At 41.8% G+C, this 20,729-nt stretch overlaps 1 protein-coding gene across 6 annotated transcripts in view; it reads left to right on the top strand.

The window, feature by feature from the left end:
* Nucleotides 1–20,729, top strand: part of Wdr27 (WD repeat domain 27) — a 194,417-nt gene that overhangs the window by 68,191 nt on the left and 105,497 nt on the right. For 3 of the 6 annotated variants that reach the window (XM_013510744.1, XM_013510746.1, XM_013510747.1), the window contains exons 20-22: nt 4,770–4,867; nt 6,087–6,208; nt 20,547–20,666. In XM_013510744.1, the coding sequence (XP_013366198.1) occupies nt 4,770–4,867; nt 6,087–6,208; nt 20,547–20,666 (340 nt within the window). The remainder of the gene's footprint in view (nt 1–4,769; nt 4,868–6,086; nt 6,209–20,546; nt 20,667–20,729) is intronic. The other 3 variants (XM_013510748.1, XM_013510749.1, XM_013510750.1) reach the window with 1 other exon arrangement.

The raw sequence follows: 20,729 nt of genomic DNA on the forward strand, positions 1-20,729 counted from the left end.
AAAAAAAAAAAGAAATTAAATAATCAGAGAGAATCAGAGATACCAACCTCTTGAAACTGTTGTATCTGCCTGCTTTGCTGGCTCTTGTGTGCCTGCCTGATTTCATCTGTTAAGTCAAGCTGAGCATACTTAGTAACTAGTGCCGGGTTGCCAACATGCTTGACTATAAGCTTGTCAGTGCCCACAGGTCTCCTGCAACAAGTACTGCCCAGCCATTTCGCCTTTCACTGATGGTGCTGTTTGGGACTTCCCTATTGGGGGTGTGTAGGGCAAGCTCAGACCCCTTTCAGATCTGGCAGGTGAGGTATCTTAGTTACTCACTGTTGGGACAGAAGTACCTGATACCCACAAGTTAAGGGTGGCAAGGTTTATTCAGCTCACAGTTTGTAGAGGTTTCAGTCTGAAGTTGTCTGATTGAAATACAGTGTGGCCTGGCAGTGGGGTATGGTGGAGGAGAAACTATTCATGGCGCAGCAGGCAGGAGGTGGAAGTAGTGAGGCTCCCTTTCCCTCTTTGTTTCACTCAGGTTACAAGCTGATTGGTTGGTGCCACCTGTGCCTGGGGTGTGCCTTCCTATCATCCAGACCAGAACAACACTAAATCAGTCAGTGGACTACTCCAGTTATCATGTACCCATAACCCAGTATCACACACCCATGATCTAACCACCTCTCAGAAGCCCTGCCCATAACCACCATCTAGACATCTAGACATAACCTGTGACATAGCTTTGGGCCTGCTCGGGAAGGTTGGCCATCCAGTCTGGCAGGTAGCTCCCCTTGCTTTCTTTCTCAGAGCATCCATTGTTTCTTTTTTCCCTTTGACCAAAACCTGTAGACAGGCTTGTCTCTCACACAATAAAGACCTGTAGAGAGAAACCTCCAGCTTTGTCCTGCTCTTTGTCAGGCCTGCTTTTTTTAAATTTTAAAAATAAAAGGAGGAAAACATTAACAAACAGACAACCTTTTACAAAATAGCAAAAGAACAGTACAGACAATACAGAGTTACAAACAAAGTGGTAGGAAATTAGCAATGCTTGTTGTATTACATATTGATATCTTCAAAGTGGTTTCTCATGAAAACAGATAGAGACATGCAATATTGATCAATCAAGGACTCATTAACAGTTTCTTTCAGCAAAGAAATGGAAGACAGTAGAACAACTATTAAGGTAGGTGCCATGTTCGTATTTCCACACTGCCCGATTGGAGCAGGCACCTTCAGACCTAGAGGAGTTGGGGTTAACATATGGGGCTGAAGGTGTTGCTGAAGGAGGATCTGGGTAGAGCAGGTGGTGCATGGTCTGGCTGCCTGTGCTCAAGATGGCAGCAGCACCATCTCTAGCGCCATTGCTGCTTGAGCACTCTGAGCCCTCTGTTGTTGGGAGCAGCAGCCAAGTGAGCTCCTATCCCAGCAGCCAGGCCTGGTATCTTCTTTGGCACATGGGCAACCAGTTCTGTTAGGGGTGAGTATTGGGTTACCAGTTTTCTGCCCTCTGGTAACAACTCAGACAGGTATTCCCTGGGTTCACTTCTGAAGAGCTGTGTGTGCTTTCAGCTGCAAAGGGCAGAACTCCCCAAACTCTTTCCTAGGTTGGCATCAGAGATAACTCACATGCAGTTGCTTCTTGGGATGCTGCCACAAGACATCCTGGAACAGATGTGACTTCTCCTGAGGTTGCTGCTTACTCCTGATGAAACAGGGCATTGTGTATAGGTGTATAGTAAGAAGGATGTGCCTGCCTGCCCGCCTCCCCACAACCAAGGGCACTTCCCAGAGCCTGACTCACCTCGGATGTACAACCCCTTCTAGGAAGATGGCCCCATAGGCTTACGCAGTTGCTGCCTGCATTTCATCCATCCATCCCATCTGCACATGTGATCCATCATCCCATTTCATTCCATCCATCTGTCCGTCCATCCATCCATCCATCCATCCATTCATCCACCCCTGCATCCATCCTTCCATCCCATCTTATCCCATCTCACCCATCCCATCAATCCATCCTGTGCATGCAAATTTCCATCCCATCTATCTGTCTCATCTGTCTCCATCCATCCATCCCATATTATCCCATCTCATCTATCTTATCTATATGTTTCATTCATCCCAATCCATCCTTCCCATATCATACACTGTTAATCCCTCCCTTCTCGTCACATCCACCCCACCTACTCATTTCACCTATTTTATCTTACCCATCTCTCCCATCCATCCTATCTCATCCATTCATCCATCTACGCTACCTCATCTGTCTATCTATCTATCTATCTATCTATCTATCTATCTATCTATCTATCTATCCACTCCATCTTATTTCATTCCATCCATCCATCCATCCATCCATCCATCCATCCATCCATCCATCCATCCATCCCATCTGTCCCATATAGCTATTCTGTTCATCCATCCCATCCACTCCTACCTTTCATCTATCCCACCCACCCCATCTCATTTATCTTACCCATCTATCATCCCATTTTATCTCATCTCATCCATTTCATCTATCTCATTCCATCCCATTCATCTTACCCATCTCATCCATTTCATCCATTGATTCATGTACTCATTCTACCCACCTCATCCATCTGTCACATTAAACCATCTCATCCATCCAATCCATCCATCCTACCCATCTCACTCATCTATTTCACCCACCCCATCTCATCTCATTCATCCCACCTATCCCATCTCATTCATCCCATCCATACAACTCATCCATTCCTTTGGTCTGTCCCTCCATCCAATCTCACTAAACCCATCCATCCATCTCACCTATCCCATCTTATCAATCCTATCCATCCTTTTTATCCCACCCATCACTCTAATCTATCATACACATTCCATTCATTCCATTCATCTCATCTCATCCATCCCAAGCCATCTATCCCACCTCATCTATTCCAGTCCATCTATCTCATCTATCCCTACACCACCTCATCTATCCTATTCACTTGTCCCATCTTATCCACCTCATTGATCATCCCACTCCATCCAATCTCAATCATTGTAGAGCAGTTACAGTTAGAGCATTGTGAGCCCTCGGTAGTTGGGAACAGGGGCCAAGTGAGCTCCTATCCCAGAAGCTCATATCCCTCCCACCTTGCCCATCTCATCAGTACTGTCTCATTCTAGTATGGGATGGGCTGTCCATCAGTCCATCCATCTGTTCATCCATCCATCCAGCCACCCATCCATCCATCCACCTGCCCATCCCCTGTAGTCCATTCATTCCGTCTTATCCATTCTAATCCATCTATCCCATCTCATCCATTCCAATCCATCTGTTCCATCCATCCCATCTCATCCATCCCATGTACCCCACCTGTCCCCTCTCCTCCATCCCATGCATCCAGCTCATTTTATCCATCCTGTCTATCGTGTCCTCTCTTATCCCACCCCACCCCACCCCATCCCATCGCATCCTATTCTGTACATCTTTGTCATCCATCCATCCTATTCTACCCACCCTGTTTTTCACATCCCATCTTTCATATCCCATGCGTTCGTCCACTTATCTATCCATCCCATCCTATCTGACTACTTGGATAATTTTAGTGTATGTGATGACCTAACACAAGTTTTATCAATGATGTGAGCTGAGCTGACACTGCTTATCTCTGTTTCCCCTGAGGCTTACAGTAGTAATCAAAAACTGCAACCCAGTAGGGGCACAGAGAATTAGAAAACATTGATCTGGGATTAAGAATGTTATATTTCTATCTTTTAAAGATTATCCAGAAAAATGACCATGTTGGTTTACACCTCCTGGGCCTTCTCCTGTCCAGCCTTCCTACAGGAATTCCTGGGCTGTGACTTGCACATCTCCTGTTCCTTCTGGCTGTCTTTCTGAAAGACACTTTCCTCGACTGAGCAATCCCTGGTTTTTATACACTTTTCCAAATTTAATACCTGCCTTCTGCTGTATTAGCCACCTTTATATATAACTTTAAGCAGTTTTTCACTGTGCTAATTTGTGTAACTATATCCTGTCCCTGGACACTTATCCCAAGCTTCCCTTGAGGACTCCTTGTTTATGTGGCCTTCCCTTCTGGGCTCTTGGGAACCCTGTCCGTCCTAGGACTCTGTTGATCTGGGGCTTGTCCACGGACAACTTTCCTCCATATTCCCTTCACAGCTTTCCTGTGTTCCTGAGTGTACAGGGTACTGCTCCTGGGCAGCACGATGCCTGGTGCTCTGGCCTGGCTTCTCCGTGCTGCTGCTCTGGGTCCTTCTGTGACATCCTGGCCTTTGGGTCCTCTACTCTCCTCCACTGAACAAGACTACTTCCTGGAATTGCCAGCCAGTTACTTTCCTTTGGGAAATTATATCTAGGGATTAAAACCACACATTCAATAAACATTGCCCCCTGCTTATGTTATCCTTCAGAAAACAGCCATTATGTTTCATAACTGGAAATTTGTAACTGGTTGGGTATATTCTCAAATATACATAATTATTTTAGAATTAGGGAACAAATTTGCTTTGTCATAGTTGGGAGTGAGTCATTTTTGGCTGTATAATATTATTCTCATAAAGTTTCTTTAAAGGTAAAACAAGAGTTTCTTAATGGAAACTAACGTTTTTTCCTAAAGGAAAAGTAAGGTGTCCAATCCACTCATTCCGTCAGTACCATATTATACAATATGACTTACTAGACTAATGGGAAAGCTTATTTTCACTTTCAAGTTTTTAAAAGGTAGGATGTTGGGCTGTAGTAGAAGAGAGCAAGAGGCAAGAAGATTGGTTCATCTGTATTTCTCTTACAGGTATAAACTGAAGAGCAGTTATAAGCTCATTTACAGGGCCTCTCTGTCAAACACAGCTGATGTGACCAGTTTATCGGCAGTGAACGACTTCTATTCCTGTATCCTTGCTCCCCGATCCTTCCAGTATGTCACTTATTGAGGGTGATTCTTCTAGCAAAGTGTCACTCAGTGTCAGATCAGTCTTAAATTGTGGTGGGTGCTGGGAACGTGGAGCCCATGGCCTTTTGCAGCCATTGCACATTTAAGAACATCACCTTAATGGTGAGAAGGGAAGACAAACCTAGTTATGACATCTTACTTACCCCAGGGTGAGCTGGCCAGACACATCTATGTTTTACTGAAAATACAGAGTAATTTAGTGCATTTTCTTACCAACCTGTGAGTACTTATTTTGGTTACTTCAGCGGTTATTCCATCTTATGGAGGACTGAAAAAAATGATAGCAGTTGCTATTCAATAGAATATGCAGCTGAGTCCAAAACTTGAATGTTTTCATTTGTATGGCCAACATAATCACTTTGTTTTAAAAAAATTTGTTTCATAAAATTTTAATTTATTCAAACACAGGTCTACCTTGAATTCTATTGAGTTATAGTTGAAATTTTGAAGGACAGAAATAAAGTATTATAAGGTGCTGTACATTTTAGTTAGAAACGTGCAACTTTCAGTTGGAATCATTTAAAAAGAAAAATCCGCTTGACAGAAGTTTATTCAAACTTGAGCTACCATTCCCACATGTTCTGGTGTTGGCACGGTACTTACTTTGGGATCTGGAGCTCTGCCCTCCTGGATGTGCACTTCTGCACAGTGTACAGGGCTGAACCCTGGCTGCTGGTACTTTGGGTGACCACATGTCCCCTGAGTTTATAAATTTTCCCTCATGCATCAGACTTACGAAGTATATTGTAATTTCCTGAAGATACGTCCCTTTATGTCACTTCATGCAGCTCCGAGATAGATCATCCCCTCTGTGGCTTCATTAATCTCATCTTTATCTCCAACAGTCTACATTTTTAATAGCTAGTCGGGATCTTGATTCTGCAGGTGTCTCTCACTCTGATGTCCCACCTTGGTTGTTCAGCACTGGGATCCCCAGCTTCCATCACCACGCTACCTGCTCTTGCCAGATACGTGGGAGCCAGATGGGCGGATCCAGGCTGGGACTGGACTGTTCCCGTGTAACATCAGAAATTCTCCGCTAATCACTCATTTCTGAGTCCTGTAATGTTCCAGGGCTTCTTAGTATAATAAATGGATCTGTCGGGTTTCTCATGGGGAAAGATCATGGGAAGAGTTCCCTAACTGGATCGTTTGCAGACATTGTACTCACAGCTGGCCGGGACAGGACTTTGGAAATTTTTGACTTCAATGCTGGCTGCAGTGCTGCAGTGGTAGCAGAAGCCCACTCACGGCCTGTCCATCAAATTTGTCAAAATACGGTAAGTTTTTGGATTATTTATAAAATTATGAGCTTGAAGTGTTTAGAATAGTGGTCTACAGCCCTTTTGGCACAGGGATCTGTTTTGTGGAAAACAAGTTTTCCACAGACAGGGATAGGGTGTGTTGAAGAGAGAGCTTTGGAATTATTCCAAGAGTAGGCATCCGACATCCCTCATATGTGCAGTTCGCAGTTGGGTTTGCACTTCTGGGAATCTGATCTACTGCTGATCTGACAGGAGGTGATGTGAGCCATGGAGGCCACTATGAGCACAGATGAAGCTGCCTTGCTAGCGCACCACTCGCCTCTGTCTGTGCGGGTGGGGAACTCCTGGTTTAACGGATATAAATTATTATTATTATTATTATTATTATTATCTTGGGTTTTCTCTGGTACCAGGAACCGAACTCACGACCTTGCGCTTGCCAGGCAGGCGCTTTTGCCGCTAAGCTAAATCCCCAGCCCCAACGGATATAAATTATTACAATGCAATTTACGACTGCTAGAAAATAAATGCTTTTATTGATCGTTAAACTACCCTAATTCTTGCTGTCTAACTGTAGAAGATATTTTCATATCATATTGCACATATGTTTTTGTGCTTTTGTCTTTGATTATCTTGTAGGTTCACTTTGAGTCTTTTCTAGTGATGCCTTCCCCTCGCCTGGTGAGGCCATGGCAGAGGGAAGGCAGTTACACACACATGCCTCAGACATGGACCACGGGTGACCTAACAGCTTCGCTTCTGGGCAGAGGGTATTGGGCGCAGCTGTCCCCCTTCACAGAGGTGTGGTTTGAAGATGTCCACTGCTGTGTGATAAAGGATAGGATTATGAGGATCTCATGGCCATTAAGGGCCAGAGGATTTTGTTACCTAACAGAGCATCTAAGACTTAGAAATGAAACTTTTTTGGTTTTTTATTCTATTTTTTTGATTAAAGCTATGATTTTGATATGGTTGGAAGGCTCTCCAGGTTAAGTGTTTGATTTAAAATGTCTTCTGATATCTGCTTTAGGGCACCATTTTGTTTTCTGAGAAGTCATCCATGTGTGAGGAGATTCTGTCTACAGTTTTCTAGGTTCTCTTTAAATTTTTGAAAAGTTTTGCAAAATTTGAGCAGAGCAGCGTATCTCATAACGTGTGGAGTTTTGTGATTAAGTCTAAGGGAATAAGCAGATCCTTTGTGTTGAGCTACCTCGTGGATTTTGTTGTTGTTCCTTTGCTGGAGTGGGAGAGCTGGGGAGACTGTGGAGGGTGTAGTGGGAGAGGCCATTGAGATTAGTGGCTCCTGGTCTAGGAAGATGGTACACACTGGTCAACCTAGGGGCTGTGCAGAAGACAAATCCAGGGGCTTTGCAATGGGCAGTGGGCAGAGCATTGGCCAGAGGGCACCCAGAGGAGGAGCCTTGCTCCCCGGTCACTCCCTGGGCATTCCTGGTCTCAGCAGGAAGGAGACCTTTAGAGGCTGGTACAGGCTTCTTACCTTGGCAGCACTATTTAACCTTCTGCCCTCAGCAGTTCATTATCAGGATGTCTCCAATTTCGACAGAAGTTTTACTGGCTTGTAGAACACCATGGCAAAGAATAGCTTGGAGAATGTTGTTAAAGAGAATATTATATTTCTACATCTTTCTTTGTACAGAATCTTACTTCATACAAACAGAATAAACGATTTTAAACGCTGTGCTATGGCCCCCCGGATGAATGAGAGAGGCCTTTGAAGAATTTTGTAACTTCTTTACAAGTCTTAAAATAGCAAACTTAAAACCAAAGTAAGAGTACACGTTAGTGACATTAGTGCAGTTGTGATGGGGAGAAGCTGTGAACAAGCTGAATCAGTTTGATGATTTGTGGCAAGGATAGGCTCTTGGCTTCAGGACCATGATCGTGTGTAGGCAGTTTCACAGTGCAAGCTATAAGGAATGGGTTGAGTTTAAGACAGATTATAGACTATATATTTCTGGACCTTTAGTGAATTCTGTATTAAATTAACTTTTACAATGATTATTAATCTAAAGCATCTTATATTTTAGATATTATGACCTGTCAATTTAAGTGCAATTCAATGAGGTATGGATAGCTAATATTTGGATGCAAAAATGTTAAAGTGTAAGTCTGATTTGTTAAATTGTTTAGTGAAACTTTGGAGTACAAGTGCTCATCTTTACAACGCATGATTACAGATTAAGACTTCAGCTGTCTTAGTGTCTGGCCTCTGTATGCCTAGAACCTGGAGTCTGCTCACTCTGAACTGTGCCTAAGGTTATGACTCTTCCCAGGAGACCTAAGTGGGGGTCTGGGTGTGGCCCAGGGCTGAGTGTGCACTTAGCATGTTCAGTGCCAGTGTTAGGTCCCAGCACCGAAACTCCCGAAAGATGTGGATCTAGAGAGCAGATAGTTTTTTGGAAGAATGGGCAAAGTCTGACAAGTAGGATTTAAAAGTAATAATGTGTTACTATTAAAATGCAATATTTGGAAATTTACCTAAAGATAAATACTGCTAATATTCAGGTACCTCTCTGGTACACATTTTGAGAATTGAATTTACAAAATACTGAAATAACTCGTTCTTGAGTTAAAGTTTGTCAGTCATGAAGGTAAAAGAACCTAGTGTGTGATGTCCTTTGATGTTTCAAAAGTTGCACCAACATGTATTTCTTGCTATATTTTTTGACACTTTCTGCTTCTTGTCTCCTAAGTACTGTGAATTGGAAAAAAGCTTTCTTTTCATTACTTTTTGAATTTGTTATACATGAATTTAAGATGGTCATGTTAAGGTCAATTATAATTGTGTGTATGTTTCTGCATTTGGAAAATGGTCTGTCAGCATTTCCATTATAAATTCCCATTTTTTTCTTTGACTTTTTAATTCTTTCTGGGTTTATGACAGACCCATAAAATTTGGTCTAGATTGAAACTTGGCAGATTGGAACTCGATCTGAGATTTCTTTTTTTCAGTTTGGTTCCCAAATTTGTTTTAAATTGTTACAGATGTTTAGATTGCAAATGCAAAATATAATTTCAGAATCTTAAATTTTTTTACTTATAACTTAAAACATAAAACCATAGTTTTACGACGTGGGGAAGACAATTCTTTAGAGCTTAGCTAACCAGTTTTTCTCATATTTTCAAGAGCAGTTGTTTTATTTTGGGAAATGGTGCAATGCTAGTTATTGTGACATCTTGTAATTTTCCTGTTTCCTTTCCTCTCTGTTCCCATTTCATAGCAGAAGAGATTTTATCCTTTTGAATGTTATGCTTTCCTGTTAAAGAACTGAATAGGATAATGTATATAAATTGCTTATCTTGTGCTAAGTTCATTAATGGAAAGTATTTTTATTTTCAAATAAAAATTTAAAAGGCTGGTGGATGTTGCCTTAGAAAACTTTTACTTTTCACATGCACCTAGGCTCCCATAAGACTTTGTTCCATGCTGACTGCATGGGCATGCAGAAGCTTGAGTTAGACGTGATTTCTGCTTTTGAGGAAAGGACAGCATCGGAGGTGATAGATGGGGCTCCTCCCCTACCTCTTCTGCGCCTGTCGGCTGATGCCCCCTTTAGATGGAGATAGAGATAGAGGTGAGCGCTCATGGAGGCCCTATGCTGAATGCTCATCTGTGCCTGGTGCTATAATAAAGTACTGGAACATTTATTTATGAAGACTGAAACTTACAGCTCACAGTTCTGGGCTCTAGAAGTTCACAATCAAGGTGCTCATTTTCCCGAGGACCTTCTGTTTCCAGTACGGCACTTCCGGGCTGCATCCGCACATGGTAGAAGGGAAGACAGGCTCTCTGGAGCCTCCTTGATCCCACAAGGAGGAGTCTAACCTTGTGACCTAATCACTTCCCCAAGGCCCCAGCTTATAGTGCTACTCCCTTAGGGTTAGATTTCAGCATAGGGATTTTAAAGGGACACTACTTCAGACCGTGGCACTGTGTAAGTACTAGACTACATGGATAAATCTGCAGGGGTAGACTTCTGTGAGTGTGATAGCTTAAGCTCTTGTTCACTCAGGGTTTGTGAGGTATAATGGGCCTACCTGTGGGATTCTCACTATTTGCCATGAAGATAGTGTGTGAATGTGCACCTCAAAGGCCAGGGTCTCACTGGGCTCTCCCACTTTCCTTTCACTACTCCCTTCATAGGAATGGTGATTATTTTCAGCCTCTGTCTTGAATATCTGACGGTGAGCTCCAAGGAATGGTGTCTCAGACCCACTGAGGAGTCCCACATAGTTGGCATTTGATCTCATTTGACAAGCTACCACGCTCAAGTGGGTGAGCCAAGAGCTTTGCCTTGGCTGAGCTAAAAGTTTACTTTCTGCACTTGGGGGAGACCCTGCCCTGGCCTGTGGTGTTGTCAGTTAGCTGATGTGCTGAGGTAGTGACTGAATCCCCTGCGGCTGGTGCCCTAGATTCTTTGTGCCTTTAGTTTGGCTGTTTGTCATTGGCACAGCCCAGCAGATTGCTGTGTGTTGTCTATATTCATATTTATTTCTGTTTAAGATGGACCATATCACTCATCCACTCATCAAGAAAATATGCCCTTACTTGGCCTGGGGAAATACAGGCAAACACTCATGCTTTGTGACATTATCAGTTTTCAGTAGATGACGGGTGTTCTTTTAAATGTGTGGAGAGTAATTTACCTCAAAAGCGTTGTGGGGCTTCCTCTGGCACCATAACAGGGCTTTTTGACATTTATGAATCTCATGTGCTGTGGTTTCTAAGCAGAGCTGAGCTGGGGTGGGAGGTGCATCACTTGAAGAGAGAGAACACCGCCAAGCTCTGCGGTGCTCTGGAGGGGTGCATGGTAATAATGGCTTATCTTCTTTAAGCACTTACCAGTCCAATTATTTAAGTACAAGATGACAAAAATTGCCTATTTTTTGTTACTTTTGATAACAGGAAAAAATTCGTCAAATTTATTCAGTATAAGAATTGACTGGTTGAAATGACACCTGCCTGGGCAAAACTTGAGATAGTCAATATGTAAACAAACGTGCTTCCGGAGTGATGCTCAGGATAAACTGCTAAGTAGTTAAATGCTTTCTGTTTTTATAGCTCTGGTAGAAATAATGAGTACTATTAGATTTTTACATATACCCCATTTTTGGAGAATTTTTTCATCTCTTTGATAAGATTGTTTTATTAAGATCTTATATTTCAAGTGGTCTCTCTATAAACTCTTTGTCAAATAGCTGTGGGATAGAAAAGTGGTTACCCTCAGCTTTTAGGCTGAATCCTTAAGTCATTACCTGTTCTTATTAGCATGGTAGTATTGGTCAGCATTCCTAACAATGGGGCGAAATTCTAGACACTTGCAGTTTAAAGCAGGAGAAGTTTGAGTGACTCATGGTTTCAGAGGGTTTGGTCAGTAGTCAGTTGGCTCTAAGACAGGAACATCATGGTAGAAGGGTGTGATGGAGCAAAGTTACTTACTTCATGGTATCTGGGAATAAGACCAAGGGAACATTGTAGAGAGAAAGGGACCATGAACCAGATACAGACTACATGGTCACACCTCTGTGACTCACACAGACACACCCCAAAGCATGCTTTATTAAAGCCCTACATGCCTCCCAAGCTAATTAACTTATTTAGTTGACAGTATAGCTAAACTGTCACATTCCACCCCTTGTCAACTTGACATCCAAATATATCTCCTAAACCCATACTTAATCTTCAGATAAACACAAGGTCATAATTCTCTCTAACATAATATAGCTATTCCATTTATGGAAAATACACTAATCCCTTCCTCAGAGTTTCAGCAGTTCTAGTATTGCTCAAAGGTTCAAATCCAAAGTCTCCTTCGACACTCATAGTAAACTTTTTATTTTTTTTTTCTGTCTTTTTTTTTTCCCCCCCTGGTACCAGGAATCGAACTCATGACCTTGCGCTTGCCAGGCAGGCACTGTGCTGCTGAGCTAAATCCCCAGCCCCCTTTTCTGTCTTTTTGAGACAGGGTCACACTATGCAGTTCAGGCTGGCCTTGTGCTCACTTTGTAGCCTAGGCTCGTCTCGAACTTGCAACAATCCTCCTACCTTAGCCTCCTGAGTGCTAGGATTATAGGTGTATGCCACCATGCCTGGCTTTACTCATAGTAAACTCTTAATTGTGAGCCCTTATAAAATTCATGAAGCAAGTTACATATTCCCAATATAAAATAGCACAGCATAAATATTCCCATTACAAAAGGGAGGAACAGCAGATAGAAAATAATAGAACTACAGCAAGACCAAAACCCAGGAGAGCAAACGTTAAGTCCTATAGCTACATGTCCAGTACATGGTAAGATGTGAATTCCAGAGGGCTTTAGCAGTCCATCTCTGTACTTTGTTGGTTGTACATGGTTTCTCACTTGGAGTGGCTTTGGTCATTTCCTGCTGCTTTCCTTGGCAGATTTTCCATTCTTGGGCTCTGATTTTTTAGTGTCTCCTCTTCCACTTCATCTACACTGCAGGAGCTTCACATATCCTGTCTCAGTACACTGTCTGCTTTCCCAGACTGTCCTATGAAATCTGGGTGGAGGCCTTCATAACCTACAACACTTACATTTTGCATGCCCAAACAAGCAACACTATGTGGATAATGCCAAGTTCTACTCTCAGGAGGAGCAATAGCTGGGGCCTTATGGCTTCAGCAGCCTATCAGTGCCTGGATGGCTGAGCATAGTGAAATGAATATTGGGGAACCACTTCCCTAGCAGCCATTTGGGGGCAGGGGCTCTAGGGGTTCTTTGCAAATGAAAAATTTGCAGTTCTATACCCTTCAACCTGTGTTGGTGTGTTCTTGTTGACTCCTGAGGTGATTTCAATGTAATTCTTGTCCCATTTCAAAGTACTTGGTTTCTTTTTAATGATAATAATCTCTTCAGCAACTATACATCCTTTGGCCCCAGCTTTACACATGGTTCTTTCCAGACCAAAATTTAAATTTTTCAGATATTTTTGCTCTGCTTCTTATGCTTGATTTCCTCTATAAGTCTGACTAAAAGCAGCCAGAAGGACCCATGCCACATCCAGAATATTGGGTACCCTTGAAATTTTCTTCACCAAATGAGTTTGTCCACTGTGCCTAAACTCAGCCTCCCACAAAGTATCAGGACATGGACAGCATGTTGACAAATTTATTTTGTTTTAGTGTAACATTCATGGTCTCTAGACCAATTCTGAGTAGAGTTCTTGTTCCCAGTTAAAACTTCATGATCCTAGCCTTTAGTGTTCACATTCTCATAATCATTCTGAGCTTCTGAGATTTGATAAGAATTGTCCATGAGGCTCCTCTTATAGATTTTAGGCTTTCTCTAGCCTGTTTCTCCCAGATTTTCTAAGCTCTTTCCCCTAAACCAATGCTAAATGTGTCTACCACATTGTCATTTATAGTCACAGCAATGAACCCAATTCTCTTTCACCAACTTTCTATATCAGCTTTCACATTTCTGGGACAGGTTACAAGAATCCCTGCCCTGCCTACACACAGAACTTAAAGGAGGAGAGATTTAATTGATTTAATTTCACAGTTGTGGAGAGTTCAGTCCATGGTTAGTTGGCTTCAATACAGAAATATCATGACAGAAGGGCATGGTGGAAAAAAAAAACTTGTTTACTTCACGGTGTTTAGAAAGCAGATCAGGGGTACAGCACCAGAAAGAAAGGGGTCAGAGACCAGATATTCACAGCTCTATGAACCTACTCAAACAGACCCAGAAGTGTATTTTACAATCCCCTAGGGGGCTTTCAAGCCAATCAGGTTGACAGTGCATCTTAATTTTCACAATGGTTAACTTTTGAGAGCTATTTCAACTCCTCCAACTTCAACTTGGTATGTATAAATATGTATATTTGTATATATGTATATATACATGTGCCTGCCTGTACATGTACCTGGATGCTTGCGTGTGGGCATATAAGGGAATATATATATGTGTGTGTGTGTGTGTATATATGTATATCTATGTGTGTATATATATGTATATATACACACACACACACATATGTATATATATACATATATATGTGTGTATATATATGCGTGCATGCTTATAGGTGTCTGAGTGTACACCTAAATGTATGACTATGCACAAGCCTGTGTATGCACACATGTATGGATATGCATATATGTGTATATACGTCCTAATTTAATTTAAAAATAACTATTCTGTGCTTAGCACTGTTCCATGGACACATAAGACCAGAGAGCAAAGTCATTGTGCTTGAGGAAGGCTTCTCTCAGATGAAAAGTTCTTGCACTGACCAAGTGCTCTGTGATGGTCAAGAAACTTGTGAGCAGCACATACTGAGGAAGGGGCCCAGGTGTGCATCTACAGGGTTAGAATGCAGGAAGTGGGGACAGTATGTTGTAGCTGAGGGACAAATGGGATTTGCACTAGTTTGGGGATAGGATTAGGGCTTTTTTGCAGGAAAGAAGCTACACTTTGGAGGCAGAGCGGAGTTGTCCATGGCTGATGGGAGCTGGACTCTGAGGCTGTATCCCAGGCCTGGCCCTCCAAGCTCAGAGCACCAGCAGGAGTAGAGATGCCCTGGGTTAAGGCTGTCATACCTTTCCTCTACTTTTCTAGGTATTTCTGGCTGGTGCTGTCTTCTGCTTTGGTTGTGAACCCCACTTCAGAGTTAGCTACTTTTGCTTGAATATCTGCCCTGGTGCCTTCTTATAGAGAGCCCTTCCCAGTCTTCATCATGGTCCAAGATGTTCATATTTGTAATTCCTTGGAAAAGTTATTGGAATTCTAGTGAGTGAATTCCAGTCTACCACTTCCAGTGTGACCCATGTCAAGAATGAAGACACTAAAGCATTTTTGTAGTTGTGGGGAGTCAAGGAGGTCCTAAGTCTAGCTAGGATGATGGCTAACTGGAACAAAGGCCCTAGCCCAAGATAAAACCCAGATTCTATTAATTCTTGAGGAGAGTGGCTCAGGGATGAGTGACTGTGAGAATGGCAGGAAATATGTGAGTGCTATGAGCTGGGCTGGATAGATGGTTTGAAGTCACCTCTGCAATATGCAGAGACAAGGATATGCAGAAGTAATAATCTGCATAACACAATGCAAGGTAGTATCTACTGTTCTGGGGTCAGTGCTTTAGCTCTAATGTGTAATTTTTTTTATGCCCTGGAAATCATAGCTGCTTATCTCAAGGCTTAATCCCAGCTGACAGTATGGAGTGTGGCTCTCCATCCTGCCCGACTCACACATGTTTTTTGGGAGCTATGGGGGTGGGGTAACACTGACCTGTCACCTTGCTTCAAAGACTACACATCAGCACCTTGATTGAACTAATTTGTATTGCTTAAAGCCAGTTGAAAGGACAAGGAAAAGGCCTAGCCATGAAAATAGAGCCAGTTTTAGCCAAAATGGAGACAATTGCTCTTTTTCAAGGAGAGTCATCCAGGTGGCCAGCAGTCAGTCATGCGTGTATGGCCCATGGACACTGTGGGGTTTTGAGTTCTTTATGACACACTTCAGTGAGAAGAATTATAAATGAGAGAATGAGCACATTAATTCCAATATAAAACCAAAAATGAGTCTGGGGATGGGAGGACTGAGGCCTCTACCTGACCATGTAACATTGGACAAGGCCTCTGAGGTCATGATATAGTTGGGAGAGCCTGAAAATGAAATCTCATGCCAACCTCAATCCTTTCCCAGAAGGAATCCTCTGGGGGACCAATCTACAAAAGAATGATTAAAATTGCATATAGCCCATCCATGGTATGGATCCCAGCAAGTCTTCCAGGGGCCCAAGTAACCTTCCTCATAATGAGGGATATGAGATTCTGGAATACAGCTAGGAATATTAGTTTTAAAATCTCTTACAGGGTTACTATTTGAGGAAATAGAATTTAAGGTTAATAAGACATATTGTCCTTCAGAAAGTTGTATTTTCCAAGTCTGATCCACAGCCGACATGCAAGGGCTGGAATTTTGCTGTAGATGGGCTGCACATAAAGGTGGCTATGCAAAATGAGAGGCAATGTTAAACTTAGCCTGTTCTTGTAAGTGCATTAAAATTTGTGGGCTGGGAAGAATAGTACATGTAGGGTTATTGCTCTCTATAGAATGGAAAATCTCTGGGGCATGCCCATGCACATAAGGGGTTTAAGCAAGGGTGGATTAGGTATGTAGGCCCAATACTCTTCTTCCTGAACCACAGGAATACATACTGTAACTGATAGGAGAGCAAGTATTGCAAGGAAAAGATTCTCAGGTGATTGAACCAAACGGTGGCTGTCAACTAGGTGGAAAGCCTCACGAATAGTCTGCTGCAAGCCTTCCTAGGACAGTGGAGGATGCGCTATCGGGTTCATTACTTGAGGTCTTGGCAGAGGGCTTAGCGTGTTGTGCAGGTGGGTTGGATTCTGGCCATGGAACAGCTCTGATGGTAATGTCTCTCAATTATCTGTGGAAATATAAGCATGTCTTTGGCCCCAATTTAAAAGTGATGCTGGACCATTCCAAACACCTGTTTGGAGGTCATGCCAAAAAGGTTAAAACATATGTAGCAAAGTTTTGACCCTGTGTTCCCCCTTTCTTTTATTTAGCTAGTTGATTTTTTAGTTTAAGATGAGTGTGTTTGATTATTGTTTCACCTTGGGGATCATAGGGGATCCCTAACACACTTTATATTCCAGTTAGCAAGAAAACTCTGAAAATGTCTACTAATATTGGCAGGACCTGTGTTAGGTTTTATTGTTTGTGACACTTTTAAGTTAGCAAAGGCTGATACACAGTACTGTCTGACATGTTGACTTTGTTTACCTGGATGACTGTGGATTATATGTGAGACAGTATCTATAGAGGTTTGAGTGTATTTAAGTTTGTTAAAAGAGGCTATCTGGGTAATATTTATTTGCCATAACTGGTTAGTTCTAAGAATTCTGGGATTGCAAGTCCATTGAGGAGTAGGCCTAGGAATGAGCCGACAGGCAGGGCATGACGTCACAGTTTGTCTAGCACACCTTCACTGGCTCAGGTCTTGAAGGGCAGATGGCATTGTGGTGTAGACCCCAGGCAGCATGTGTGAAGGCCAGGGGAACATTCATGCCATCACCATCCAGGTCCACACAGAGAGAACAGTGACTTTATCTGTGCTCAGACAGTAGTTGAGGCCAGAGGAGACATTGCCTTCTTGATGCATACCTAGACAGTTGAAACGGGGTCTTGGAAACAATGTGCCCACGTGAGGCGTGTCCTGAGAGGAGGGTAGGGCATTTCCATTCCCTTTGTGAAGGTGGGCCTGTGGGAGCCATGCCTGTGTAGGTCTTGCCTTCCCAGAGACCAGTGACACACCTATTTTGCCAGTACCATGGATATTCCTTTCTCTTAAAGTCTCTTTCTTGAGTTGTAGGGCCTCACTTCACCTCATCTGCTGCAGTATAGCCCTCTGCACAGTGGCTGTGAGCAGGCCAACTCCCTGAGGCCTCAGTGGCCTGCGGGTGCCTGTTGTCATATTTTGGGAAGCATTTTGGTGTGCTCTTGGATGGAGACTGTTATATTAGGAAAAATATTTTTGGGTTGCTTTTATGGGAAAATAACTTGTTTTATTTCCTGAAAATAAACATCTGATGGGTAGAGGATGGAATGAAAGGGAAGAAGGGTGAGGTTACGGAGGTTTCTACCACGGCTATAGGCTTGTTTTCTGAAGACGTCACTTTCATTTTTTGTGCATTTATTCAGTGCACGTCTCAGTGCTCACACTACCCACAGGTATGCGGGCACTGCGGCTTACAGGCCACACCCGCCCAGCAAGGCCAACACAGAAAGAACACAGACTGTCACTGACCCAGATGTCCCATTTCCAGTAAAATGCCCAGTTTCCTTTGAGTTTATGAAATGGGCCTACAGTGCTTCTTTTGAGTCCCCTAACCCCTAATGCTAGAATAACGACCTCTGAAACTGTCTCTTGTCTTACTTATGCTGGGCAAACAGAACTTGCTTAATTCCTTTCATCATAGCATTAAGAAGAGGGACTTTTACACCAGAGAGTGATAGCTGTGTTTATTTGTAACATCATTAAATGTCTCATTTTTGGATTGAGAATATATAAGGTTTATGACTTACTGATATCTTTAAAATCATAGCAGGTTTTTTGTCTTTATTCTTATTTTTTTTATTTTTTATTTTTTTCTGGTATCGGGAATTGAACTCACGACCTTGCGCTTGCCAGGCAGGTGCTGTGCCACTGAGCTAAATCCCCAGCCCCTGTCTTTATTTTTAAAACTTGACAGGCTACTATTTTCTTTTTGTTTGTTTGTTTTTTTCCGGTACCGGGAATCAAACTCATGACCTTGCACTTGCCAGTCAGGTGCTGTGCTGCTGAGCTAAATCCCCAGCCCTTGACAGGCTACTATTATTTTTTGTCTCTCGATAAGTTATTTGCTTTTTTGGAATGTAAATATATAGTACTGGACAGTTAATTTGAATTGAAAAACTAAAAATCACATAAAGATTTAAACTTGTAAAAACTGTTATACGGGAGATTTTAGATTTTAGCAATGGTCCCTTATATTGCTCTTCCGCTTTATTAGTTTTAGGTCTTACTGTGCTTTTATAAAAATAAATGAAGTGATTACTGATGCAGATAAAAGACTGCTCTCTCCCTGATTTGTTTTCGACCACCACTGCTGCATTGGTGTGAATCTTTCTCAAGTGTACACTTAAAAACTGCACAGAGCCTTGGTATGTGCTGCTCTGTCATGCAGTACTGACAAACTACACATCTCCGTGCTACTTCAGTTTTACTCACGTCATACGTTTGCATTTTATCCCTTTCAGTGCATTTCTGATAAATGCATTTAATGCTATAAATTTCCTTTCAAATATTCTTTAATTGTTCTTTACCAGTTTGGGCAAATGCCATTTATATTATTATTTAACACAAAATGTTACCTAATATACGTTGTGGTATTTTTAGTCCAGGTTTTAATTAGAGGTGTGCTTTTTTATTTCCATGTATACAAATTGATTTTTAGAAATCTATTTTATTACTGATTTCTAATATTATGGTGTTATGGTTTAGGGCACAGCCTGTGTACAATAGCAGTTTTCTTGGTATCTTTTGAGATTTTGCATAACGTCTGGCTTCCCAGCTTATTTTTTCAAAAGAAATATTAGATATGTGCATGAAAATACGTTTTTGCTAGCTACTGGCTACCTACATGTCTGCATAGATGCCCATTGGGTCAACCTTGTTAGTTTTTTTAAATTCAAGTCTTCCTAATTTTCATATGCTTGATTTTTTTAATTAGCAAAGGAAGCATTTAAAATCTCCCACAATGGTTGTAATTTTGTCAAATTTGTCTTAATTTTGTTTTATACTAACAATTTGCAAACTATGTTATATGATACGGTTAAGTTTATAGATATTTCCTTGTGAGGTTATTCCTTTCATCATTTTTTTCTTTTTTTTGTATGTGGTACTCAAAATTAAGCCCAGAGTCTTCATACTGAGCTATATCTCTGGCCCTTTTTAAATTTTGGGACATGGTCTTGTGAAGTTGCTCAGGGTGGGCTTGAACTTGTGATCCTCCTCCCTCAGCCACTCTAGGTTCTGGAATTACAGGTGTGTGCCACCGTGCCTGGCTTCCTTTTATCAATTAACTTTTCTTTTTTTGTACCAGGAGTCAAATTCATGACCTCATGCTTGCTAGGCAGGCACTGTGCCCCTGAGCTATATCCCCCGCCCTCTTTTATCAATTAAAAGAAGAAACTACTTCTAATTAGGACTTGTGTGCCTCATAACTATTTTTTCTAGCGTGTGTACAGTCTTACCGTCTTGTACATAGCACATTTTTTTCTACCCTTTACATCAACCTTTTTAAAAAAGGTGTTTGAAGTGATTTTCTTGAAAACTGACTTCGGAAAGTCACTTATTTTACTTATCAGGTTTAATTGATTTGCAGTTACTGTGATCACTCATGTATATGATCTTATTTTGTGCTTTTTCTTCTACTTTTTAAAAATTTTATTTTAAAGAGAATAATAAAAAATAACAAAATAACAACAACATAGACAAAAATAAAGCAAAAACAGTACAAATGATACAGAGTTTCAGAACAAAATGACGGGAATTAACAGTGGTTATTGTATTACATATTGTTATCTTCAATGAAGTTGCTCAGATTACCAGATGTAAAAATGCAAGCTTGATTGAAGGGAATATAAAAATATAAAAATAACCTGTATTTTCTGTTTATGAATTTTCTTTGCATCTTTGTTTTTTCTTCCTGCTATTTGTTGGATTGAATAAAGTTTTACAAATTCTCTTTCCTTGTATGTTGTGACTGTTTTCTATGGTTTCTGTTCTGCTCAGCTCGTTCTCAACTTGAGTAGAACAGACCTGCTGGAAGGTTGTGCTGCCCGCGTGTCACCGTCAGTGAGACTGTCCGGGTCTGTGTGTTCACAGTGTGCGCCTCCCGCAGTGCAGCCTTTAGTAGGTGGTCTCTCACCATTCACTGAGTGTCTGCTGTGTTATCTTTGTGTTACGTTCTGCGTT

This window comes from Chinchilla lanigera, unplaced genomic scaffold, assembly GCF_000276665.1.
Source record: "Chinchilla lanigera isolate Chin_1 unplaced genomic scaffold, ChiLan1.0 scaffold00010, whole genome shotgun sequence".
In the NCBI taxonomy this organism is placed as follows: Eukaryota; Metazoa; Chordata; class Mammalia; order Rodentia; family Chinchillidae; genus Chinchilla; species Chinchilla lanigera.